The sequence below is a fragment of the Odocoileus virginianus genome, chromosome 32 (genome assembly GCF_023699985.2).
Source record: "Odocoileus virginianus isolate 20LAN1187 ecotype Illinois chromosome 32, Ovbor_1.2, whole genome shotgun sequence".
In the NCBI taxonomy this organism is placed as follows: Eukaryota; Metazoa; Chordata; class Mammalia; order Artiodactyla; family Cervidae; genus Odocoileus; species Odocoileus virginianus.
The window spans coordinates 28,861,188-28,889,162 of record NC_069705.1 but is presented as its reverse complement, the minus strand read 5'-3'; the positions used below and the strand labels follow the sequence as shown (position 1 = coordinate 28,889,162).

Below are 27,975 nucleotides of genomic sequence, written 5' to 3'. Positions count from 1 at the left end.
CCATGGACAGAGGAGACTGGTGAGCTCCAGTCCATGGGGTTGCAAAGAGTCGGACACGACTGAGCGACAGACTTTCATTCACTTCCCCACCCCTTCATGTATTGGAAGCAGATGGAAACAAATTTAAGGCATTAATCGACCACCTATTTATCTCTTGCTCCAGTCCATGGGGTTGCAGAGTCGGACATGACTGAGCGACAGACTTTCATTCACTTCCCCACCCCTTCATGTATTGGAAGCAGATGGAAACAAATTTAAGGCATTAACCGACCACCTATTTATCTCTTGCTAGGAATGCACTGGGTATGATGGAGTCTCCGTTTGAGAGCGATGTGACGTTGCCAACCCAGTGTTCTTGAGTCTAATTATCTTAACAGAACAAAAACAGGGTCACCAATGTTCCTCCCCTTCAAGTAGTCCCATCCTTCATCCATTCATTCTCAGCACAATGTTACCTAGAGCCTCCAGCGTGTCAGGCCTGGCACTGAGCTCTCAGCTACGGTCAAGACAGCCCTGGTACGTGGCCAGCCTGGAGTGCCTCCCCGTGAGCATTGGGAACGACAAACCCCCGAGGACAGCACAGCTTTTCTAAGAGTCACAACAGGCTTCAGCGGAAGAGAATTTGGGATGACCTCAAACCACTCAAAATACAAGTAGGGATTCTTGGGCTTATGAATGGGCAGGGAATAACAGTAGGGTCTGAGTGAAATATTTATGCAGACAGACGAATGCCAGCGAGCCTAAGTTAGCAGAAACCTATAAATAGATGCCCTGGGGAGGTGTGGGTACAGACAGGAAACGCCCCAAGGCCACCCAACATGTGCAGTGACTGCAGCTAGAGGGCGTTTCCAACTGCACTGGGCCCTCAGGCCGCCCAGGAGCTGCGAGCACAGCATCGTCCTGGGAGGGGCCATCGGCTGCAGCCACCACCCCCTCTCTGTCCTTCAGCCTCGCCCACGCACAGCCCAGCAGACGACAAGGTGGTGGAGGTCTCCTGTCCTGCACCGGGGAAAGCACTCAGGAGCCAAGAGCCAGGTGAGTAAGGCTCCACACGATGGATTGCCTAAGAGGCCCTAAGTGTTCAGCTGCACCAAGAAGAATCCATTCACTTTCTGGTCCTCTTTAGAGCCCACTGGACTGCAAGGAGATCAAACTGGTCAATCCTGAAGGAGATCAAACCGGTCAATCCTGAAGGAAATCAACTCTGCCAATTCACTGGAAGGCCTGACGCTGAAGCTGAAGCTCCAATCTTTGGCCACCTGATGCGAAGAGCCGACTCATTGGAAAAGACCCTGATGCTGGGAAAGACTGCAGGCAGAAGGAGAAGGGGATGACCGAGGATGAAATGGTTGGATGGCTTCACCGACTCAATGGATCTGAATTTGAACAAACTCTGGGAGATGGTGGAGGACAGAGGAGCCTGGTGCGCTGCAGTCCAAGGTTCGAAAAGAGTCGGACACAACTTGGCAACTGAACAGCAAAATCCAAAGTACACAGACAGAGGAGTTGGAGGAAAAGGTATCTCGGTGGACAGCCCCGGTGAAGAAGTAGCTCTGAGATGGGGTGTACGCTTCCTTGGACTGTCATCACAAACTGCCATCCACTGAATGGCTTAGCACCACAGAAATGGATCCTATCATTTTTCTGGAGGCCAGAAATCCAAAATTGCGACATCAGCAGGGCAGTATTCCCTCCAAAGGCTCTAAGCAGGATCCTCCTTGCCTCTTCTGGCTTCCAGTGGGTCCAGGTGTTCTTGGCTTATGGCTGCAGCACTCTAGTCCCCACCTCCTTCTCCACGTGGCCTTTACCTCTGTGGATGTGTCTCCTCGTCTGTTTCTTTTTTTTATTTTTATGCAGACCATTATTTTAAAGTCTTCACTGAATCTGTTACAATATTGCATCTGTTCTACCTTTTGGTTTCTTGGCTGCTAGGCATGTGAGCTCTTGGTTCCCTAACCAGGGATTGAACCTGCACCCCCTGCATTGGAAGGGGAATTGTCTTAACCACTGGAATGCCAGGGAAGTCCCTCTTCTGTGTCTTATAAGGACCCTTGTCACTGGATCAGCCCACCAGATAATCCAGGAGGATCTCATCTCGACATCCTTAAGTTAAGTACATCGGCCAAGACCCTTTCTCCAAATAAGGCCACAACCACAGGTTCTGGGGATTAGGATGTGGATATATCTTTGAGGAGGTTACCATTCAACCTACTACAGACAACAACAAACTGCAGTGTATTCAGAGTCCACTTGCAGGAGACATGGTGACGTTTGAAGCAAGCCACAGTGTCAAGCTAGCCAAAACGGTGGGTGGGTTTTGAAAAGGAAAAAGCAAAAGCAAATAACTGACTTCTCTTCAGAAATCAGGAACATCTGCTTTAATTTCACATCCTAAATCAATATAGGCAATAGTACCAGTTCTTCAAAACATAATCCTCCTAAACCTACAAGCCTTGGTTTCCTTGTCTGCAAAATGACAAAAGAATCTAGCTGATGACTTGTTAAAACTCAACATTCAGAAAACTAAGATCATGGCATCTGGTCCCATCACTTCATGGCAAATGGATGTGGAAACAGTGCAAACAGTGACTTTATTTTTGGGGGTTCCAAAATCACTGAAGATGGTGACTGCAGCCATGAAATTAAAAGACGCTTGCTCTTGGGAAGAAAAGTTATGACCAACCTAGACAGTTTATTAAAAAGCAGAGACATTACTTTGCCAACAAAGGTCTGTCTAGTCAATAGTCATGTATGGATTTGAGAGTTGGACTATAAAGAAAGCTGAGCACAGAAGAACTAATGCTTTTGAACTGTGGTGTTGGAGAAGACTCTTAAGAGTCCCTTGGACAGCAAGGAGATCCAACCACCCCATCCTAAAGGAAATCAGTCCTGAATATTCATTGGAAGGACTGATGCTGAAGCTGAAACTCCATTACTTTGGCCACTGGATGCGAAGAACTGACTCATCTGAAAAGACCCTGATGCTGGGAAAGATTGAAGGCAGGAGGAGAAGGGGACAACAGAGGATGAGATGGTTGGATGGCATCATCGACTCTGTGGACATGAGTTTGAGTAAACTCTAGGAGTTGGTGATGGACAGGGAGGACTGGCGTGCTGCAGTCCATGAAGTCGCAAAGAGTTGGACATGACTGAGCAACTGAACTGAACTGATGACTTGCTTCTTTGGAAGAGGCTAATTACAAAGCCCCTCCAGGATACAAACCTAAAACACTACAGACACAGCAAGGCTGGAAAAGTATATTGTTTGCCCTAAGACCTTAAAATATAGGACAGGTCATTTGAAGTGAGCATATGCTTTACTTAAAATATTTCTGTTTACTTCTATGCCATCTTGTTTCAGAAGGGACTCATTTAAATCGATCCATTCAAATCCAATACACCATTACATTTAAAATAAATGAAAAAAATAGGTAAACAAGGAAGAAGAAAAAAAAGAAATAAGATTGAGAGATATCTGAGAAGATAAAAATGAAGTAAGGAGTAATATCCATACAAAAATTATGCTGCAATATTCTGTACACTTGTTAGGAGAGGCCACAATCTGGCTGTCAGCTCTCCACATGTGATGCAAAGGTAAAGCCTGACCCGCTAAATTATTCATCGTGTCCTTAAGATTAAAAACACGGGGAGGTAGAAGAGGAAAAAGACACTTGCTCAGAAGAACCCTAATATTCCTGGTAGTGGGAGAGAAATCTCTCTTGGGCTGTCTTAAAGAAAGCATGATGTAGTCATTGCTTTTCTAGATTATAACTGAATGTTTCCAGGCGTTCTTTATTTTTACATCCAATGGCTTCCTGATTCATCCCCTAAGAGTCAGGATCAACTAAACTGAGAGTTTTGAGGTTGATAAAAGTAAGAAAGTATTTATGTACATATGTGGGAGCGGGTTGTAAATGACAGAATACTGCTTTTTTCGGACAGGTAGGCACACAAACAGGTTTCATAATAAAGTAAAAGCATTTTTTTTTAAGACAAAAACAAAAGTTTTCTTTACATAGAGAATACTGGAAAGAAAATCAATATGCTCCTTCCCCAAGAGAAAGCCCTAGAGTTTCCATGTCCTCCAACCCTAGAAAACCAGAAGCAAGAAAGAATATTCAGAGATGGAGAAGGGTAAGAAGCACTTAATAGAAATACAGTGAGAAGCTTCCCACAACAGTCATACATGAGACCAGAGCCTTAACTCGGGGTTGAGGCTACAGTCTGAAGTGATGATAAATCTTCTTTTTATGACTCTTTGATATTTTCATAATCATTTTTGCTTGGTTGGCTTTTGTAATAAATCAGCATAATATTTTGAAAACAAAGAACAACTTTACTTGCAGCAGTCCACACACAGCTGCTTTTAGTAGGGATCTCTCTCACATAGACACATGCACTCACATACATACATGTACACACACACACATGCACACACTTACCTTGCTAAGCCACTTCAGCCCTGGTATCATATTTGAGTTGATCTGTTCTTCCAGCCATGGGCGCATACGCATCCTTTCCACCGGCATGGTGTCCTTCTGCAGAAGAGCAAACACAACATCAGGCATTTCTGCTGCTCACTGTCATGTCCGCAGATGGGGTCTGACACCATGCCTGACCGGCTGTATGTTCCTCTTCCTCAAAATCACACAGCTTATGTGTACCCTGGGGCCGCGGGGCTATGAGAGCGTATTAGGGGCTTTGCCCTGGAGCATCCTGCCCCACTCATGCCCGAGGGGCTGTCTCCGTGGGGCGATGGTGAGTGAGGACCACACCTGCTCTCAGCTAACAGGATTCCATGATGCAGAAACTGCAGCCAGAGGGCTTGGATACCTAACGCTGGGTTTTGCGCTTGCGTGCTCCGTTGCCGCCAACTTTTTGTGATCCTATGGACTGTAGCCCACCAGGATCCTCCATCCATGGGATTATCCAGGCGAGAATACTGCAGTGGGTTGTTAACTTCCTCCTCCAGGGTATCTTCCTAACCAGGGATCAAACTCGCATCTCCTGTGTGTCTGGCATCGGCAGGCAGATTCTTTACCACTGTACCACCTGGGAAACCCTAAGGCTGGGTCTTACCCCCTCCCAACCTGGCTGTGTTTATGGCAGATACCTTCCGTGTATCAGGTACCCAGAGGAGCAGTGTTTTACAAGTACCCTTGGGCATCACCTTTTTAAGAGCCAAGGGTGGACACAGTAGCCATTCCTTTGGGGGATCTAAGTTATTGACAAGCTTCAACATCCCGACAGGCACGTATGGGCAAGGTCTTAAGGTATCAGTTCATTTGGCTCCAAGGTCTTTCACCAATTAGCCATCCCCTCCTGATGTAGCCTGTCTCCCTGCAGAGCACACCAGCCTCCTGCTCTGGCTTCAGCATCACTTTTATGTGAAAGCATCTCTTACTCATTGTGCTCCCTTAAGGATCTTTCTTCACTGTCACCCACCCCCTCTGACCTGGGGTCACCTTTCCTCCACCAGCCCACAAAACACCTCCCTGCTGCTCCTTCCAGATGCATTTCTACACAGTCTATCCCTCACCCACCTAAATATACCCAGAGCGGGATCACTCATTCATCTTCAGCCTATTTACACACAAGTTTGCATTCGATGCAAAAGCAAAAACAATGGCAACCAAGCCTCCAGTTCCACAGGACTTCATGGACAGTGGGACATGACGCTCTTTTCAATCCTTGGCTGCCTCACCTATCCTTGGATCATTTTCTCCTCCAGAAATGAGCTCTGGATATTCTGTTCCGATGACTTCAGGCTGGGATGATCACAGTCTCAGTAACGCTCTCTTCCAGCTCGCAGAGGACTTCCTGTCTCCTCTGTGCCCAGCCCGCAGCTTGCACCAGAGGGCAAGCATCACTATGAGCCACCTGGCGCTGCACTCTCTGCCCGTAAAGCCTATTTCAACTCTAGAATTAAGCCTAGCCCTTGCCTTTCCCTTGGACCTTTTCCCTACTTCTGACCCACTCACTGTCACAGACACCGCCTCCTCCTTGCTCCTCTTTCCCGGCCTCGCCAATCCCAAGCCATTCTCCAAGACCCAGTCTCCGCCCTCCTCCCCACAAGGCCTCCCAGACACGCCAGCTGCAGGAGTCCCTCCTCCTCCACGTCCCACAATGCCCACGATCTTGTACTGCTCGTCGGAAAATCAAACATTGCTATAGGGCAGCTATTCTAAGGTTGTGTTTATTCTTACTAACTCTTACCTTTTTAAACGGAAACTTCTCAGCTGTGCCCACCCTCTCCTCCTATCCAAAGAGTAAATTCACTGAGAGCAGGAACTCCAGCTCTCATAGGTCTTTGGATAATCCTACAAAACCTAAATGCATCCACAAGAGAGGTGGAATACAAGAACCAGTTCTGCAGGTCAGCCAAGATGGGGTCACCACGGCAGGCTGGCCCTGTCCACTCATCTGGTGGCCTCAGGAGTGACAGGAACTGCAGGGACACCCAAAAAAGATGGGAACAGCCACAGGGGGCCCCCACACAGCTGCTCTGAGTGGGTCTCAAGCTGTTCCGATCGCTTGCTCCTTCATCCACCCACTCAGAGGTCATATATCAAGAGTGATGTTCCAGGAACAGGAAGGAAGGAGATGGTCCCTGCCATCTAGGCACCCCCAGTCTAGCAGGAGACAGGGGACAAGACAATTCCCATAGCCCAGGGCACCTCCTGTGTACAGAATGATAAGGAGTTGCAGAGCGTTCTGGAAGCGTGGGGGAAAGCTTGTCCACATTAGATCCACTGGGTGACCAACCATGGCAAGGGCTCTGCCCAGCTGGCCCTGCAGATCCCCGTTCTTAAAAAGATCTCAAGACACGGAGCGGGGGCAGGTAGATCCGGGCAGTAGAGAGGGGCGAGGAGGCGTGGATACGATGTGACAAGCTCTTCTGAGGGGACAAGATGACAAGCAGAACCGCTGTGGCCCAGGAACTTCTGCAGCCCCTACCTTAGCTTGGCAACACGGAAACACGCCCCTGCTTTCCATCTGCAACTTATAACATGTTCCTCCCCTATTTTTTATTTTTTCACAAACGACCCATTTAGGAAAAAATGGTCATCTGAAATAAGGCAAAAAAACTTTCTATCTTTAAAGCCTGTGTGGGGAAATACAATCAATCTTCATTATTCGAGGATTTCATATTTGCCAATGTACCTACTCATATTTCTGTCATCCAAATTGATCCTTGGGGTGTTCCCTGGCTCTTCACAGACATGCCAGAGACGTGAAAATCCTGAGTCAGCCGGTGCACATGCTCCCAACTAAGGTGAACCGGTGACATCCTGCCTTCTTATTTCAGCTCTCACACTATAAATACGTGTCCTTTTCAGAGTCTATCCAGTGCAACATTTCCCACATTTTCCTGCTTTTTTGTTGGTGATTTTGCCATTTAAAACGGCCCCCAGAGAGGGCTGTCTGAAACGCTGTCAACCAAGTCTAAGTCCAAAAAGGCTGTGAGGTGACTTTTAGAGAAAATACGTGTGTGAGATAAACTTCCTTCAGGCACGAGTTACTACTTGTTGTCTACAAAACGTATTAAATATGGAGTCTTTAAAATAGAAGCACGTAAAACAAGATTACATATCCATGAGTTGATGAAAATGTGATCAGGGGCTCACAGGAACCTAACGTCTTTGGAGAAGAGGGAAATGCGGACACAGACAGAGAGGGGCTTGCCAGGTGGCTCTGCGGAAGAATCTGCCACCAGGCAGGAGGTGCAGAAGATGTGGGTTCGATCCCTGGGTCAGGAAGATCCCCTGGAGGAGGAAATGGCAACCCACTTCAGTACTCTTGCCTGGAGAATCCCATGGACAGAGGAGCCTAGTGGGCCACACAGCCCATAGGGACTTGCATAGAGTCAGACACAACTGAGTGACTGATCATACACGCGCGCACACACACACACACATGCACACACACGCACACGCACACATACACACACACATGCACACACACAGAAGCCCATGTGCAGAAACAGCCACGGGGGCAGACAGCCATGTGAGGACACAGGCAGAGACTGGCGTGATGCAGCCACAAGCCAAGGAGTGCGTGCAACCACCAGAAGCAGGAAGAGGCCAGGAACGATCCTCCCCTGGAGGATCAAGAGGAAGAACCGCCCTAAAAACACTTTAACTTGGGGCTTCCAGCTTTCAGAGCTGTGAGAGAACAGATTTCTGCTGAAGTCACACGGTTTGTGGTACTGTGTTATGGCCACCCTAGGAAGCTTAATGCAGAAGATGCTCTGAGTCAGGTGACAGGTCTCCTACTCTGTCTACAGTTAAGGGAAGATGAGGACAGCAGACAGTCCAAAGACCCCGGGGGCAGGAGGACCAGCTGCAGAAGGCAGTCAGCAACAGGGTGATGTCAGAGACATCAGGCCTGGAAAATCAAGCTTAGGATTTTGGTCATCATCCCAAGAGTAAAGAGAAAACTAGAGATTTATACCAACCAATGATATTACCAGTGTTGTGAACAGTAAAGCTAAGAGTTGATTATAAAACCTAGACCAGGGCTCCACCAATGTTAATGCACATACAAATCTCGATTCAGGAGGTCTAGGTGAGCCCTGGGATTCTCAGTTTCTAACAAGCTCCTAGGTCATTAGACCACACTCTTGAGGAGCAAGGCTCCAGACTCACGTGGTTCTTCTGCGAAGAGTCTGGTTCTTCTTGCTACAAAGTCTGGTCGTCCCAGCAGACAGCCCTCCTCTACCAGTCTCTGTGCATCGTGTTCTGCAGTGTCATCTACTTGTTGACCCAGTCCGTTTACATATGTCCTTCTAACAAGGATGCAGCTCAGCCAAACCTCAATGTCTACGGCTCACCTAGCCAAACTCTATGGAATCCCACATATGGAAACTATTCTAAATCTTTAGTCAGGACTGTCATAAATTATAAGCAGATTTTTAGGAAAAGCAAATACAGCAAGTATCTGATCAAAGTAGGGAAAACTCTATTATCAAGTGCTTCACTTACTTCAGGTTCCATGGTATGTGTGTGTGTGTGTTTAATAGCTAGGACATTCCCGATGATACACAATGAAAGCTAACCCTTTTACACGGAAGCACTTCCTCTTTCTTACTCGATTTTAGAGCCTAGCTCCCCCTCCCACACACTAAACAGGTAATGAATTACCAGTGGTCTTGCCACATGACCCAGAATAAAAAAGTTGCCATTTGACGTAGATTTCTCACGACTATCAGAGGCTGAATATGCATCTGTGAAAGGAAGGGAAGGTAGAACTCAACATTGATCTAGCACATGCCTACAAGTCATGTGTTTTCCAGTTTCCATCAGTGAAATTCAAGGTGCTAGCTGGGTCTTCCTTCTTTGATGCAAGTTTCCCTTGGGCAGAAACACTCAGGCCACAGGAAACCGGAAGAGAGTTGAAAAAATCAGGGGACTCGACAGGGAAGACAAAGAGGTGCTATTTTTGCCAAGAGGACCGAAATACATCAGAAACTGGGACCTTTGTGTTCCAGTTCTGACTTTGCTATTACTACCGTGCGTCCCTGGGTCAGTCACTCAATCTCTCCGGTGGACATTGTAATCATCTAGAAAAAGGAAGGATTTCACAAGGATAATTTCCAAGGTTATCTGTGACTCTAGGAATCCTTTTGTAACATAAAGGCTCATAACCTGATTTGTCTTGTTTTGTAAGCTTCATTTCCTGTACACTGTGCATTAAAAGCGAAAAACTTAAATTTTATTGGTTCTATAAAACCTAAACATGGGCTTCCCTGGCGGCTTGGATGGTAAAGAATCTGCCAGCAATACAGGAGACCCAGGTTTGATCCCTGGGTCGGGAAGATTCCCTGGTGAAGGGGATGGCTACCCATTCCAGTATTCTCACCAGGAGAATTCCATGGACAGAGGAGCCTGATGGGTAACAGTTCATGGGGTGGCAAAAGAGTTGGACATGATTGAATGACTACACTTTCAAACCTAAAATATGAAGCATCTATCCTCAAGCTTGACTTTGAGAAGTCAGCTAACCTAACATCTTTGAGATTTAGAGTTGGGATCATCTTTGAAACCATGGCATTGGCTATAAATCAATCAGTGCATGGCAAGTATTTAGAATATTACCGGCACCAGTGCTGCTACATAAAGGCACAAGAGCTGTTCACTGTGATTCATGGGATAAACTCACATCCATGAGGCTGACAATAACTCTGGTCCTGATTAGTGCCATTAACTGAGACCTTGAATTTTAACCTAAATAACTGCAGCTTGGCTCTCAGAATAGTATGCCACTTACTGAGCACTTACTACATGCTAGCCATGAAAGCCAGGGTTTTCTGTGAGCTTCTCACTTCTCTTCAACCCCAGAAGGTAGGGACTTTATTACCCATATTTCAGATGAGGGGATAGGTTGGGGAACTACCCAAGACAATCTGCTGATCACTACGGGAGCCCAGACTCTCGTTCAGGTCTGTCTGCAATGCCCAGGCTCAGAAACCCTAACATCTGCCTTCCTCTTGCTTCAGAAAACACTCAGATGGTCTTTTCACTGTTCTACTTATGGAAACTTTCCCAACCCCTCTCTGATTTGCATACCATTGACATGTTAATCATCCTAAAAACACCACTTAAATCATGTTAATGTTCAGTACCAGAGACTTCTAACATCCTTGCTGGATTTAGAGAATTAAACTCTGGGCTGAGAGATGGGGGTTGCTTCTGACAATGGCACGGTAGGTAATTCAGACCGAACTCCCCTAGTGAATAACTAGGAAACCTGAACAAAGTGTGTTTTTTAAAATATGGTTAGAAACATCAGAGATACTAAAAAGGTGGTAAAGAATTAGGAGGTCAAGATCTTGGGGAAGGAAGGAACGCAGGAAGGTAAGCCTGATATTTGGGGCTGCTCTTCTGCAAGCCTAGAAGCAACTGCTGAACCCAGAGAGGAAGCTTCAGGGCTTCGAAGCTGAGCAGGGGTGCCGACATTTCCAGTGACCAGGGGCAGAAGAACTGAAGTCAGGAGCCAGCTAGGAAAAGGGAGTCCTGGGAACTCCCCGCTCCCAAAGACGAAAAGTCGTGTAGGGTGTAAAACGAAATGGAAATAGACTAGCCTCAAACACTAAAACCTGGCTTTGATTAATCTCAATCCTTGATCAAACTGAAATGATCTGGAACTACCAGAAGTCACCTTAAAACATATCTTGAGGAAAGATAGCATTATCCTAAGATTTATATCCTATCTGATGTCTTTCAGATACAACGGCCAGCATTCAATCAATATAGCTAGGAATCCAAGGATGAAAGACAACAGAAGAGAAAACCAAGGAGAGTAGTAAACAATAGAGACGGACCAACAGGGACACACACACAGATTTTGTACAGATCTAATGAATACACAGACACCACTGCCTCCAGACAGTCTTTAAACAACTAGGCTTAACGCATTTAAGGAAATAAACGACAAGATGGAAAATTTTTTCAGAGAACTGAAAACTATAAAACTGGAAATTCTACACTAAAGGATAACTACTAATAATTCAAAGTAAGAATTCAAGGGATGAGTTTACCAACAGATTAGACACCACTGGGGGGGAAATGTGAACCGGAAGACAAAACAGACAAGAATGAAGCACTGAGACAAAAGAGTGGGATATGTGTAATAAAGGATCACAAATCCATAACACTGATAGATTGTATCTTAGACCTAAAAAGTTCTGGTGGTTTAGTAGCTAAGTTGTGTCTGACTCTCTTGCAACCCCATGGACTCTATGTACCCTGCCAGGCTCCTCTGTGCATGGGATTGTCCAGGCAAGAATACTGGAGTGGGTTGCCGTTTCCTTCTCCAGGGGATCTTCCCAACCCAGGAATCGAACCCGGGTCTCCTGCATTGCAGGTAGATGATTTACCGACTGAGCTATCAGGGAAGCCCAAAAGGTCTAGATATGGGTAGTTGGAAGTTCTACAAAGATAAGAGAGAAGAATGAGGTAGAAGCAATATTTCAAGAGACAGTGATCAATTACCATCTAATCACAAATTTAACACTCACTACAGATCCCAAACTGGCTACTATAAATAAAGCCACACCTAGGCATATCATAGTACCTTTGATAAAAACCAAAAATATAGAGAAAAAATCTTAAAATCAGCAGAAGAAAAAGTTTCTTAAGAAAAAAAGGCTCATGACCTTCAAAAAATACAAAACCCAGAAGCCTTCAAGTGACTACTCAACAGAAACCATGGAAAACAGAAGATGATGGAAAAGATGCCTTTAAAGCACCTAAAGTAGGACTTCCCTGGCGGTCCAGGGGTTGGGACTCTGCATTTCCACTGCATGGGGCGCGGGTTCAGTCCCTGGCTGGGGAATTAGGATCCCTGCATGCTGTGTGTTGAGACCAAAGCAATTAAGTTAAAATAAATTTTAAAAGGCACCCAAGGAAAATAACTGCTCTTTTTAAAAGTTAAATACAGTGAAAATTTCCTTCAGGAATGAAGAGGAAGTAAAGGCATCCTCACTTGGAGGCAAACCTAGAGAACTTCTACCAGCAGCCCCACCGCATGTCAGTTCCCAGTTATAGCGTCACAGATGGTGTGTCACAGCGTGGTAAGAGGGCAGGCAAAGGCCTGGGAGCGAAGTAGCTGATAAGCACAGGGCTTAACTTGGAGGCTGTGTCACAGAAGCCAATCACAGTGGAGCCCAGCCCCATGGCTTCTGCAGCTGCATCATTTGTTTTAAATATGCCTGTGCAGGCTTCTTGTTCTTCCCACTTAGCCACGTGCCAGCCCTCTGATCAACCGACATAAATGTCACCCTCCGACAAAAGCCAACTCGAGTCTGTTTTCACCCATTAACCCTCTCTCACAGTTCTAACCACTGGACCCTCTCCCCCTACGGATGTACTGTCTGCAGTATCTATTCATCCAGGGTACCACAAAATATTTATTCAACACACATTATTATGAGGAACTGTGTGCTAAGGGCAGAGGAGAATTCAAAGATGTATAAGACATGATCACTACCCTCGAGGAATTAGTAAATTAACTGGGGGCATGAGACATAAATTACATAAAGCTAACTAATAATACTATAATTATCATAATAAAAGACTGCAATAGAGATCAGAAGACAGTGGATGATTAAATGCCAACTAGGTGAACTCGTTCATAAATCATTATTAGATGGGTTTCTAAGCGAAAGCTTTACGGTACAGGAAGAGTTTACAGGCTAGGGCGGGATCACTTACGCAGACAGAAGGCAGCAAGCCGTCAGGCAAGGTGAGCATTGGTGTTTACGGACGAAGCAGAACTAAGGAAGGCCTCTTTGCTGTGGACAGAGCAACTGATTCACGTACCAACAGAATGGACAGTTCACACGTTCACGTATTCATCACTAACCCTCATGATGGCCCTTGTCAGTTAAGTATAACTATCCCCATTTTAGAGATGAGGGAAAGCAGAGCTTACAAAGGTACATTAAACAAACAAAAAAAGTGTCCTAGTCACCCAAGCCCCCAGATTTGAATCTGGGGACCGAGATTTGAACCTAGGTTTTGCTGGAGGGTCTCAAATGCCCCACTAGACATGGGGCTTGTTTGCAGGGGTTACTGAAAAGTCCTGAATGGCCATGTTTCATCATGAACCAAGCACCACTCCACACACAAAGGCAAGGAAGCCAGTGGCCAGAGCTACTGCTCTATCGAGTTTGGCAGCTCTGAGGAAAGGAAAAACACACAAGTGGCGATACACTCGTAGGAATATAACACAGCAATTTTTAGTGGCAATTTCTCCTGGATATACACTAGTCCTTCCCAAAATGTAAGTTCCTCTTACATGACATCCTATGCTCCTCACATTGACTTTTATGTACCCTTTTGGGAAAAAAAAAAAAAAGTTTTCAGTTCAAAATGATGTGAACTTAGAGGAAGATGGAATTAAAAATTAAAAATCACCATCACCCTGTTATCATCATTATCTTTATCCCCATCACACTGGTTCAAGCCCTTACTAAGAATGAGATACCAATGCTCATAACACACAGTTATACTTCGCTATACTTTCTCTCCACTTATAGCAGCACCCCAAACTGTATGTGCAATTATCTGGAGAATCAGAAAAAAAAAAAAAAAAAATTCTCTGACCCCATCCTGGAACTACTGAATAAGAATCTCCAGGGCTTAAGAATCAGTTATTTATTTTTTAAATTTTTTATTTTGTATTGAGGTATAGCCGGTTAATAGTACTGGGACAGTTTCAGGGACTGTCAGGGACTCAGTCACATACATATATACATGTTTCCATTCTCCCCCAAACTCCCCTCCCATCCAGGCTGCCACATAACACTGATCTGGGTTTCATGCGTTATACAGTAGGTCCTTGTTGGTTATCTATTTAAATAGAGCAGTGTGTACCTGTCCATCCCAAACTCCCTAACTATCCCTTCCCCTCACTCCACCCCCGGCAACAATAAGTTCATTTTCTAAGTCTGTGAGTCAAGAATTAGCTATCTTTTATTATCCTAGGATACTTTAAATGCAGGTAAGTGTATGTAGTGTATGTAGGATCATTAGCCAATGGCCTTTCGGATTTCACATGGTTAGTAAACAACTGAGTCATAGGGAAACAGGGAGGCCAATGGTGAATAAATTTCCTCATCAATGGAATACAACTGCATATGAAATTAAAGTCTAAATACCTCTAAGTACTGCAGAGCCAGTTTCCCATACTAAGAATTATCCAAACTACCGTTTTGCATATTCACTACTGCACACCCACAAATTTCTTATTAGGCATGTTTTCTATACCCTTTTAGAAGACATTACCAGAGCTCCTTTACAAAAATCTCCCTGTTTCTGACCACAGACTACCCTGGCACCTGAAACAGGTCAATTTAGCCTCTGAATCACAACCGTAAGTTGACAGAGAAATTGACTTACAGCCTCCACACATGTGCTCGAAAGACACCAAAATATCTCTGGTTTTCAGTATCTGCAGGTGAGCCAACGGTCATTCTAGAAAACAGTTCTCAATGTGACCAAAAGAGAACAGAAGGACTCCACCCAGGGAGGAAGGCTTGAACATCCACGCCACATGGCACGTCTGTGCAGGCGTGCGCTCCCCACGAGAGGGTCCACCTCCCCCCGCCATGCTCCGCATCCCTGCTCCGTCTCCCAAGAACGTCCACTCTCGGGGCCCACTCCTTCCCAGGCACAGCTCCCAAACACTTCACTGAAGATGGGTCTCACTGCCTCCCTCTTCTTATTTGCTCACGAGGCAAAAATTCAGGACTGGGCTGAATAGTTGTTGCTTAGTCGCTAAGTCGTGTCAGACTCTTTTGAGACTCCATGGACTGCAGCCTGCCAGGCTCCTCTGTCCCTGAGATTCTCCAGGCAAGAATACTGGAGTGGGTTGCCGTTTCTTCCTCCAGGGGAACTTCCTGACCCAGGGATCGACCTCACGTCTCCTGCTTGGCAGGCAGATTCTTTACCACTGAGCCTCCTGGGAAGCCCCTGGCCGAATGGTACCCAGTCATAATAATAATAATACCATTATAGATTTATGGTTTATCACTTCACCAGAGCTTTCAAACCGTCTCTGTCTTTTTATGTTGTTGTTGTTCCTTCTCCATCAATGCTTCTCATTCTCCATGGGAGCACTTTTAGATTTTTCTACCCTCACTTCCACACTCATTGATCCCAGCAAATGATTTTGCCTCCCACCCCAGAGACGAAAACAGAGGCCACCACTCTTCTTTCTGAATGTCTGACTCCCTCCCCTCTTCAGACTGCTCTGTGACCTCCTTTCGTCCTTCTTCAGACCAAGTGGGTGGTAATGTCACCCTGCAGCAGGGAATGTGGAAGGTTTAAGAAGCGAAATACTTGGTATGATCATCTCTGGGTCCATCCATGATGCTGCCAGGGGCCTAGAGATGACCATTCTAAGCGAAGTAAGTCAGAGAAAGACAAATATCATATAATAGCACTTATGTGTGGGATCTAAAACAAAATGATACAAATGAACTTATTTACAAAGCAGAAATAGGCATACAGATGTAGAAAACAAATTACAGTTACCAAGGGGAAAAGGTCGGTTGGGGGGTGGGGATAAACAGATTAGGAGTTTGGGATTAACAGATACACATTATTATACATAAAACAGATGAACAACGAGGATTTCCTATATAGCACAGGGAACTATACTCAATCTTGTAATAAGCTATAATGGAAAAGACTTAATATGTACATATCTATGTATATATAACTATATATATATGCATAACTGAATCACTGCAGTACATCTGGAAGTAATACAATACTGTAAACCAGCTATACTTCTACTTGAGAGAGAGAGGAAAAATACTGAGGTTGGTTTCAGGTCTATTGAATTTCAGATATCTCTGGGATATCCCAAGACATGCCAGATGGGCAATTAGATACGTGACGCCAGAGCCCAGGAAAAAAGTCTTGCCTGGTCATAGTCAGGCACCCCATTACAGATTGTTCAAATGCCATCTCCACAAAGCCCACACTGGCGAATTCGAAACTGCCCTTAAATTCATAATATACACTGCCTCTATCATGTATCCTATGCTGTCTTCGCTGCATTTTGCCTTACTCCACCAAGACAAACTTCTGTTAACATTGCTACACATGTTAACATGTAGAACTCTCTAGAATATCTAGCCTTGCACTTTGTTCCCAGAAGGTAGCCAAGAAATGTACACCAGCCCCCTCCAGCAGTACTGGACATGTTCTCAGTGGACAGGTCAGGGTCAGATCTCAGCCCTGTGACTTTCATGTGACGGTGACCCACCTTTTTCATCTGTAAAACAAGTGGTACCAATGTCCTGGGGCTTCCCTGGTGGCTCAGAAGTAAAGAATTCTCCTGCAGTGCAGGAGACATGGGTTTCATCCCTGGGTCAGAAAGATCCCCTGGAGAAGGAAATGGCAACCCACTCTAGCATTCTTGCCTGGGAAATCCTATGGACAGGAAAGCCTGACCGGCTACACTCCGTAGGGGTCCCAAAGAGTCACTAAAGGACAAAAGCAAACAGCATCCAAACAGTCTAACAAGGCAACCACTGGCCATAAGTGGTTACTGAACACCTGAGATGTGCCTGGTGTGAAGACAGACACCAAAGTTTCAAGGCCAGCTCTAGTCTTTCCAAGTCACTGTGAGTGGTCGGGTGCCAGGAAAAAATCAAAGTGTCTGCAAGAGACACGCCTGTGGGTTTCCTGCTAAGGCAGGTTATCCACCTGACACTGAAACAGTTACCCTGAATTTTCAGTTGGGTCGGCTTGAAAAGGCCTGACTCACCCTCGGCAAGCTGAATCATTCTGGGGGAGGCAACCCTGCTGCTAAGTGGTGAGCTTCTGTGTGAGTCATCCTTACCTCCGCCTAGACCTGCGAGCCCTTGAACACGGCTTGCCCGGAGTATCCCACGCCACACGGCAGCAGTCCCAACACTAGCTAACAAGGAGTAAGTGTTTGAGAGGTAGCACTGACATATATAAACCACCATGTGTAAAGCCTGCTAGCTAGTAGGAAGCTGCTTATATAGTACAGGGAACTCGGCCCGGTGCTCAGTGATGACCTAGAGGCCTGAGATGAGGGGTGGGGGGGTGGGTGGGAGACTGGTTCAAGAAGAAAGGATATATGTGCACAAATAGCTGATTCATGTTGTTTTTACAGCAGACACTACCACAACATTGTAAAGCAATCACACTCCAGTGAAAAAGCAAACTGAAAAATTAAAAATAAATAAATAATCGGAAGGAGTCTTAGGGCCTCAACTTAGCCTGTGGATTATGAGGCCAAACTGGGAACCACATAAAGAGCCATTGAGATCCCAGTGCCTCTCAGTTCGACCCAGTGCCCGCCCAGGGAGCCCTTGCTGGCCCAGAGCACTGGTCAGGCTGCGCTCGCCTGACCGATGAGTAGAAAGCCTCGGAGCCTCATTACCCAGCTCCACCCCCTTCAATTCACACTTCCTGCCCCTTTTAGTACCTTCCTGGCTGGTGGAGATCAGCAACAGGGACTGCATATCCTGTCCAGCCCGGCTTTATTTTTGTAATTTGCAAGGAAAACAGCATTTCCCCACTCCCATACGCCATCCCTTTACACCTCCACCCCTTCTTTAAGAAGCAACAGGAAAGAATCTTTGTTTTTTTTAACTTGAATCACTGGGTGTATTTTCCAGTGGTTTCATTTTAGTTTCTGCCTCTGCCATAAAGCAGGGTCACCTGGCCTGAGCATGGGCCACCTGGGACCTGGAAGGTTCTGATGAAAGCAGGAAGGGAGGGAAGCACGCCCTGCCCTGCCCTGCCGGTTACTGATTAACCCAGGAAACTATTTCCGGAACACAGACAAACCCCATAGAAGCCGCTGCTCCACCATCTCAAGAGTTGATTTCACAGGAACACTTTTGTAAGGCACTGAAAACCACGGAAGTGCTAGGCATTGTGGGTATTTGTCAATTTCCACAGCCGTCAGCGTGCATGAAGAGCAATCGCTCGCCCACGAGGCCTTCTGCTTCCCCTTCACTTCTAGTTTCAGGACCTCTAAAGAGTGCCAACAGCCCAGCCCACAAACTCCACTCCAAACAGCTTCAGTCTCTTAGCACCGTGCATGTCCTCCACACTCTATACACCAGCTCACTTCTTTCTGGGAGTTCAGGGGCCGGTTTTAAATCAACCCTTCCAAAAAAGCTTCCCCTGAGCACTGCAGATTCGACTATTACCACAAGGCTCATTTTGTTCACGTTGATATGACAGCTCCTGATAAGTATCTGGACACTAAAGATAAGCAATCTTGTCTGACTCAGCTAATACATTTGGCTGGGAACGTCTGAATAAGTGACTCTGATCTCCGCCGGGCCTAGCACTGTCCTTGCTTATCAAGAATGATGCTGGCCAAAATGCAAGACATTATCGGAGGAGGTCTGACTGCCACTGGGACCCTGGGACACCATGGCAATCCCTGGGCAAGGTGGAGAGACCAGGGGTGGCCCCAGTAGCTTCTGGGTCCACAGCAATGCCCTGGGCAGGGCATTGACTGGGCAGCCTCTTGGGAAAATGGTTGACTCCAGGGCTAAATCAGGGAAAGCTAAAGATGAGCTTGAACCATCTTGGAAGCCAGAAAGTAATGAAATGACCAAAGAACACTGGGAGCACGTCGAAAAAACACAGTAGCCAACTTGAAGGGGCTCCTACTGGCCAAATCTGAGACAATTGGAGCACTGAAATAATGATAAAATTGTGCAATAGCCCACTGAATGAAATAGGGACCTACAAAAAAACTTAATAGGAAGAAGAGAAAGCTTTTCTGCAAAGTACAGTGCCAACTAACAACGGTGGAAAGATGATGGAACTAGATTGCCGTTTGGCAGCAATCCAAGTAGTAATTACTCAGTCAAGACACAAGTTAAAACCAGTGGGTGAGAGGTTGATGAGAAAAAGACACTTATACAATCTCAAAATACCTCGCTCAAAATATTCTGTATTACAAAGGGGAAAAAGTAACTTTACAGTGGAGAAGGCTGACAGATAATCTCCTTACTCAAATGATCAAATGCATATCACTAATAAAGGAACAAGTCAAAGACAGATGCCACCGGAAAAGAGGCAAAAAGAACAGAGCATCACGTCCGAGATACTCTTGCAGAAAATGCATCTTCTGAATTTAATCACAAGGAAACCACCAACAAACACACTGACAGATGCTGTATAAGATAACTGGCTTGTAGTCATCAAAAATCTCAAGTTCACGGATGCTTAGGAAAGATGACAAAAGCCCAACACCTGAACCTGGATGGGATTTTTCTTTTTTTGCTACGAGGGACACTGTTGAGACAACTAGCAAACCTGAACAGGGTCTGTGGGTTAGAAAGTTCTCGTGTCCACTTCCTGAACCTGATGGTCACGTGGAGAGGTCATCCTTGTTTGCCGGATAGATACATTCAAGGATTCAGTAGTGATGGGACTTCAGGTTGGCAAGTTTCTCTCCAGAGGTTGGGAAAATAGGAAAATTCTTTGCAAGTATTTTTGCAACTTTGAAGTCTGAAATTAGCTGCAAAGAAAAAGACTTAGCAAAAAAAGAAGACAGCCAAACATGCCAGGGATTTACTGTCCAGAGTGGGAAGCAACAGCATTTCTGCAAATATAACAAACTCTAGCCAATTCCCCCTGAGGTGCTTAAACTAAACTGCTGGTAGTTTTTTCTTAATCCATGGGTACCATGACTATATGAAGTATGTGCATCAGTCATTTTATCTGTCCACCCATAAGGGGCTTCACAATCAAGCAACAACAATCTGAACACAGAACCCTGAAGCTTCATTTGCTGGGGAAGACGGTACACAAGTCATTTAAAGTATAGGGTATGTGGGAAATGAACAGATGACCCCAAAAGCCAGCCTGCATATTTGAGAAGGCTCTCAGACTTCAGCATCCAAGAGTTATATCCAATCAAACATCTGAATTCATATTTAATTGAACTCATACTTGATTGAAATTATTTAGATTTGGGGTTTCCCTGGTGGCTCAGACAGTAAAGAATCTGCTTTCAGTGAAGGAGACCAGGGTTTGATCCCTGGGTCTGGAAGATCTCCTGCAGAAGGAACTGGCAACCCACTCCAGTATTCTTGCCTGGGGAGTCCCATGGACAGAGGAGGCTGGCGGGCTACATAGAGTCCATGGGGTCGCAAAGAGTTGGACACGACTGAGCGACTAAATAGATGCTAGATTTAGATTTTAAAACATGAGGTTGGTTTCCAGGTGACACGGCTTCACCTTATAGGTGAAGTCAGCAGCAGAAGAAAGAAGTCAGAAGGCCAGGTCCCTGAGGCGCTCAGAGATGGTGGGTTTTGATGTCTTCAGGGGACCCCACACCACAGGATTCTCTGGGGGGCATTTCAGGCCAGTCCTGCACTTGGCTCAAGAGAAGTCCACCATGAGTGAGGGTTTTTTTTTTTTTTGGCTTTTTGTGTCTTATTTACAGCTTTTCCTCAATGTGGAGAAAACGGAAGCCTGAAAAGCCTTCAGTTCTACTTCCTCTCACTTAGCTGATCATTTCAGTAACTGCTCTGACCTGCAAGTAACAAGCACAGCACATATTTACTTTTTTCCCAGGAGAATAACTACAACACTCTAAGAACAGAAAGTGAAACCAGGGAGTCAAGAACAATTCCTGCCTTCAGCAGAGCCCACACCAATCAAGTCCATTCTCCCCTGCACCTCTCAACCCCAGTCTGTTATCTGCCTGGCAACCAGAAGACTCCTGTAAAAGCATAAACATGATCTCCTTTAAAGCTCACTGTTGTCACCCGCTCTGGCTCCAGCTTCCCCTCCCGATGCTGGCCTACTCCCTGACCCTCAGGTCAGCAGGGCAACCCATGACCTCTGTACTTGCCATCCTCAAAGGCAACCCGCTGACTACATGGCTCACGTCTTAGCTTCACAAGCACCTCCTGGGCAAGACTTCCTAGTCTCCCCAGGCCAGGCCAGACTCCAAACCTATCCATCTCCCTAGTCAAGAATCTCCATGAGGTTCAAGAGCAATTCTGTCTTCTCACCTCTCTTCTCTCAGGGCCCAGCGTATGGCAAAGATTGATGCTGAGTTAATAAACTAAGACCTGACTGCGGATGTCAAACAGGAAAGACAGTGAGAGGGGGAACAGAGAAGGGAAACGGCCTAGTAAAAGAAGGCTGGTACACAAGCAATTACAGTGAAAAAAGTAGTGATCTGCCCTTTAAAAGGGGGGGGGGGGGTATATAAATGCAATGATTAATTTGTCTGAGAAAGCACTGGGGTATCTATTTTTACATTTTTAAAATTATTTCTTACAAGCACTGCTTTCCATTATTTTAGGGTTTCAAGATAAAACCTGGCATCATATTTATTTCAAAGTGGGCCTATCACCACTGTGTTTTCCATTACCAGAATGCACAGATGGTCAGTATAGTGACCATATCATTTGTAGTTCAAAATGGAACACTTCTGAGTATGAATGGGGCCTTACTAATAATTATACCTTGCCTCTAAACATATGTAAAGAAAGACTATCCTGGGGGGAAAAAAAAGGCAGGATTAGGGGGTCTTCAGGTCATAGGAGATAACTGCTCTTTTATTCAAAATCCTTGGGCCGTGTATGTTTTAGAATTCAGCAGCTTTGGGATTGTAGAGAGATGATATGGTGCATATAACATATAGAACATAACACCCCCAGCAATCTCTAGAGCAGAACCACTTAATCTAATACAGCAATATTTCTGCAGTAAAACAGGAACATTCACACTGATTAGTAAAAACTATAAATAGCTTCATGCCAGTTTGGGGCAGACTATACAGACAAATGAGTCATGAAAAAAAAACTTTCAGTTTTCAGAGCTTTTTGGATCGCAAAGAAGGGATTTGGGGCCTGTAATTAATTTCAAGTTATTTCAATCCTTGCAATATATTATTGTTCCCATGCTATACAAGACAATCAGCATCTTCTTCCTTAAACTGTACTTACATCATAAACTAATCAGGCACACACCATGCTTGAGTTAGTAACAACACATTTTCAGTCCTGAAATGGAAAACTTGAATACAGACTGTTTTTGCATATTAAAAAGTAAGGGAATGTTTTTGCGGAATTTTTTTTTTAAGATTTGACATCTGAGGTAGCCATTTAAAAATTATTATTGCCTTTCACATTAGTTCCACCAAGTAATAGGTATACATTTTACTTTTCCAATCTCACACATAAAATATTTATTTACAATGGAAAGTGAAAGTGTCAGTCGCTCAGTTGAGTGGACTGTTTTCTACTCCATGGACTGTAGCCGACCAGGCTCCTCTGTCCATGGGATATCCCAGGCAAGAGTACTGGAGTGGTTAACCATTCCCTTCCCCAGGGGATCTTCCTAATCCAGGGATCAAACCCTCCTGCATCGCAGGCAGATCCTTTACCATCTGAGCCACCAGGGAAGCCCAAGCAAAGCTTTAAATAAGATTCAAAATTTCTTTAAAATTTCTTCCCTAAGGTTGCCTTACAGTGACATTTGTAATGCCATCATTCCTTCTCCTACAACATTTTAAATATCCGATTTCAAAAATTAAAGTTATGACAAAATACTTCCAGGAGTATGAAGTTAAATCACGTTTATTTGTTGCTGTTTATCATAGTTTATGCAGCATAAGAACAGCATCATCCATTGAGGAAGCATGTGAGTCATTCTCTACATAATATAAGCCCTACTGCTCTGCAGAAACCACTGCGTGAAAGAAAAAGACTCAAAGTGGCACAAATGCAAATTCACTCAAGGAATTGTCCAGAAACTTTACCCCCTTACACTTGAAATAATTTTGAATGAAAGGGCAGGTGTATCCTTGCCACGTGAGACGTCCAATGTACGTTTGAACTGTTTCGGTTCTATGGGACTTGGGTAGAGATTCAGTTCAGACATCCTTGCATACACACTTCCTCCAGGCAGTGTGAAGAAAGAAAACAGAGCAAGGCTGACAATGGCCAAAGTCAAGGAGCCCCAGAGACCTTCCTACCAAAAAGGCCAACGCAAGCATGCCACCAGTTACGTCTACATGCACTGAATTGAACTGTTTATCAATCAGTCAGTTCAGTTGCTCGGTCGTGTCCGACTCTTTGCAACCCCGTGGACTGCAAATACATGCACTGAAAAATCTACCTTGGGACTCCTCTGGTGGCCCAGTGCTTGGGATTTCCCCTTCCAATGCAGGGGCATGAGTTCAATCCCTGATGGGGAGGGTGGGGCTAAGATCCCACATGCCTCATGGCCAAAAATCCCAAACAAAAAACAGAAGCAACATTGTAAAAAATTCAATAAAGACTTTAAAAATGGTCCACATCCCCCGCCAAAAAAAAACTTTTAAAAAATTTTAAGAGAAAAAGAGCAAACTTGACTCCCCAAAAAATGCTCTCCTGATTCCTCAGCAGGCAAAGATGGTGGTAGAATGATGGTGGCCATGACTATGATGCGCACCTGGTATTAAGCTCTATGCTCTTCATACATCACCTCCCTCAACCCTCACAATAACCCTGTGAGGTAGCTAACACTGTTATCACTGTTCCCATTTTTAGAGAAGGAAGCTGTGGCTTAGCCCCTGGCAAAGCTGATCCCCCATCCCTGAGCTCCATGACCATGAGATCCGAGACGGGCTTCAGACTTGAACGGACAGGATTTGTCCACACGTGCCCTCAAACACATACACTAGAAAACGGGTATGTTTGCCGAGGCTTTCATGGACGCCATGCTAGTTCTGACAGTTGCTTCCCCGTGTAGGGAACATTTCAGGAACACGAGCTTAAGTCCCGCAGGCCAACAGACTCAGAAAGGGAAGAGCCGAGTCGTGGTAGCATTTCCCTACTTTGTTGTGTTGGGTCTCCTGTTCTGAGGGAGGAGCAACTAAGAATACAAATCGCCCACAAACAAGGATGGAACAGGAAGACAGTGAGCTGTCTGGGGCTTTTCCTAAAAGAGGAACAAATCTTTTGACCTTGTATGACCCCAGGGCTGCACTGGTGAAAATAATTGAGTGTATGTGTGTGTCTGACTGGTCTCACCAGGTCTGGCAGCCAAGGGTTTAAAAGCTGAAGTCCCTGAACAAAGCTTTGCAAACCCGTAACACCTCTGTTTGACAATGTCCCCTAGGAGATGCTAGCAACCACCAGAGGCCACCCCAACAGGCATCCTTGATGGACAGGGCGTGGGTCCTCCCAACACCTCCACAAGGAACAAGACAGCAGGAAGAAGGGTCACATAGGAGTAAGATTTTAACACTGTCTCCTGCCTATCTTTGCCTGCAGCCAGTCGAACACAGAGCAAGGAACAGCTGAGGAAAGGGGATGGATCGCCAAAGACCTTTCTCAGAGAACACTTTCCGAAGGGTAGCGTTTTGGAAAGAGTGTGAAGACCAAAGATTTCGCCTCAGAGATCCTTTTGCAACTCTCTTATCTGATGCAGCAAGAATGATGTTTAAAAAAGAGCTCCCTGGAGGTTCAAGAGGAAGGGGACATGCGTGTACCTATGGCTGATTCATGTTGCTATATGGCAGAAACCAACACAATATTGTAAAGCAATTACCCTCCAATTAAAAATAAATAAATTTAAATTTTTAAAAAACTCAGGGCAAAAAAGAAGAGCTCCCATCACACCCAGGGACTTGCAGAAGGAAGGAGCGTATCATCAGAGCATCCCTTGGCTAATTTCCTTACAAGAGCTGCCACATGAGTAACAGAGCAGAAAAGGCCACGAGGTGAACTCAAGCCTGGTCTGAAAGCCCATCTCTAATGCTTATTAGCTATGTGACCTTGGGCAGGTTATCAACCCTATCTGTTTCCACAGGGCTTTGCAAAGATTTGATAAGGAACCCTATAAAACACCTAGAATTGTACTTTACATCTCACATGTGCTATAGGTTGGGGTACAAACAGATACAAATTTTCCAGATGGTTAGCTTGACCACAGGTATCAGACACTTTAAAGGATATCCTTTGACCCAGTCAAGTGTTTTCAAGGCAATTTTACCATGTGTGAAACATGTTTTCTAAATCATCAAAAACAAAACACACAAGAACGATCTAAATCTGTTACATATGCAAATGCAATATTCTTTCTCCTATAAAAAATTGAGAAAGCTGTGTGACGTTACACAGATAAATTACTTTCCAGGTATATCTAAATTATAGAAACATAAGAGCATTAAAAAAAAAATCCATCACCTTTTAAAAGAGTATCTCCTAGAAGAATTCACAGAAGGTAGTAAGGACCTAGAAGGGGAGAATGACTTTTAAAAAAGACTTCATAAATCTGAAGTTGCGTTGCGACCACTGTGTGTGTTTGGCCCCAGACCCGTGTACCTAGGTGGCATCAGATTCTGCAATTCAGCAAAGCAAGAACCATGGACAGATTTCAAAGCATATGGACGCAGGCTCGTACTGCATAATCAAACCTTCTTTCCATATGGAAAATGGGAAAAGAAGCGACCCTATTTTCTCCTTAATCAGCATGTCCTCTGAGCACAGCTTCTGCACTAAGTCAAAGCCTGAAAGGCGTGACTTCTCCTTTTGGGAGTTAAGTGGGGAGTCCATTTCAGACTGTCCCTCTTCGAATAAATAGGTGGATGTCTGTGGAGCCATCCAGTTAAGCCAGCAGTCCAAAAGCCCGGAAAACACATCCTGGTCCTCAAGTACCCCGGGGAAAGCACAGGAAAAATTAAACAAGATGGTGCATATGAGAAAACTCTGGACCACAGAGTGTATCATTGAGACACACACAGCAGCTTGGGAAGGAAGAACACGGCAGGAAATGGGCAGGACCTAAATTCTCCGAGCTCTTTACATCACCCAGGTCACTGCCTACCTGCCACTACCATAAGAGTCTCTGTGACCCTAAGGATGGTGAGTGTTTTGTCCCACTAGGAACACAAACAAGGGGACGTGGAAAAAGGGGGACGACGATGCTTTCATTAGTTAGAAAACTCAAGTAAGAGGGATTCAGAAGAATACTGGAACCTTCCAAGAAAACCCATTTGCATAAAATGACAAAAACTGTTTGCTGCCATCTGATTTCAAATCCATTTACTGGCCGATGATGTTGACACGAGTTTGAGTAAGCTCCGGGAGTGGGTGATGGACAGAGAAGCCTGGTGTGCTACAGTCATGAGGTCGCAAAGAGTCAGGCACGGCGGAGCGACTGAACTGAACTGATGGTGAAAACTGATGCTTCCCCAAAGATACTTGCCTGAAAATAATTTGCTCCGAAAAAGGTTGGCACTGAAGGGCACTATCTTGTCCCCTCATTCCACATCCACAGGGTCTCTGACAGCTTCCTTCTTGCTGCGGCCTTTCCTTCGGGGATTTCCTTTGAACTTGTCCCCTCAGCCAGTGGACTCTCAATAAAGGTTACTACTGATGCTTTTTACTCCTTCTCCTCCCACTCCTTCTCCTCCTCTTCCCCTTCTTCCTTCTCCTTCCCCTTCTTCGTCTCCCTTTTATTATAATTATTATACTTATTATTATAGGGGCTTCCCTGGTGGTTCAGTCACTAAAGAATCTGCCTCCAGTGCAGGAGACCCAGGTTCAATTCCTGGGTTGGGAAGATCCCCTGGAGGAGGACATGGCAACCCACTCCAGTATTCTTGCCTGGAGAATCCCATGGACAGGGGAGCCTGGTGGGTGACAATCCATGGGGTCACAAAGAGTCAGACACGATTTAGCGACTAAACCACCGCACTGTTATTGTATAATATTACAATATTACAATAATATTCAGTTCATCTCTTTTTGCTCAAATCGGGTTGAGATCCAACACACAAACTATAACCTTCCACAGTAATGATTCTATTCATGAATGTTTCAATGTTTCTAAAACAATAAAAAGAAACCACCACACTACAATGATCTAAATCTGTTACATATACTAATGCAATATTCTTTCTTATAAAAAAAAGATGAGAAACTGTGTGAAGTTGCACAGATAAGTTACTTTCCAGATATATCTAAATTATGAAAATCTAAGCTCATTTTTAAGAAAAAATCCCTGATGAATTCCAACTGGAAATGAGAGCCACCACTGCTAACCACCCCCAAATACATTAAGACCTGACTCAAGAACACACCTTTTTTCTACAAGCTGCAGAAATGTCTTCAAATATTTTTCGAAGCTACTTACTGCCATTCACCAAGTCCCAAACAGTGCCTGGAAACTGGATTTGGCATCCACAGTATTGTTACCATGTCCCCCTCTCCACCAGCCCTCCTCAGGACCACACTGGTTTCCCGCCCCTTCTTGGCCTCAGCAGAAGGTGCTGGAGACAGCACAGGTCTGGTGTCATGCACGCCTGATGGGAATCTCACCACTCACACCCTGTCACCTCTCCAAATCTTACTTCCTTCAGCTATAAACAGAGATCTTAATAGCAACTCGGCAGAGCTGCTATGAGGAAGAAACAGATAAAGGGCAGCTTCTATTCTATTAGGAGGAAAAG

At 45.1% G+C, this 27,975-nt stretch overlaps 1 protein-coding gene across 2 annotated transcripts in view; it reads right to left on the bottom strand.

The window, feature by feature from the left end:
- The window catches only part of IRF2 (interferon regulatory factor 2), an 82,947-nt gene that overhangs the window by 36,928 nt on the left and 18,044 nt on the right, over positions 1-27,975 (bottom strand). For both annotated transcript variants that reach the window (XM_020876531.2, XM_020876532.2), the window contains exon 2: positions 4,443-4,538. In XM_020876531.2, the coding sequence (XP_020732190.1) occupies positions 4,443-4,529 (87 nt within the window). In that variant the 5' untranslated portion in view covers positions 4,530-4,538. The remainder of the gene's footprint in view (positions 1-4,442; positions 4,539-27,975) is intronic.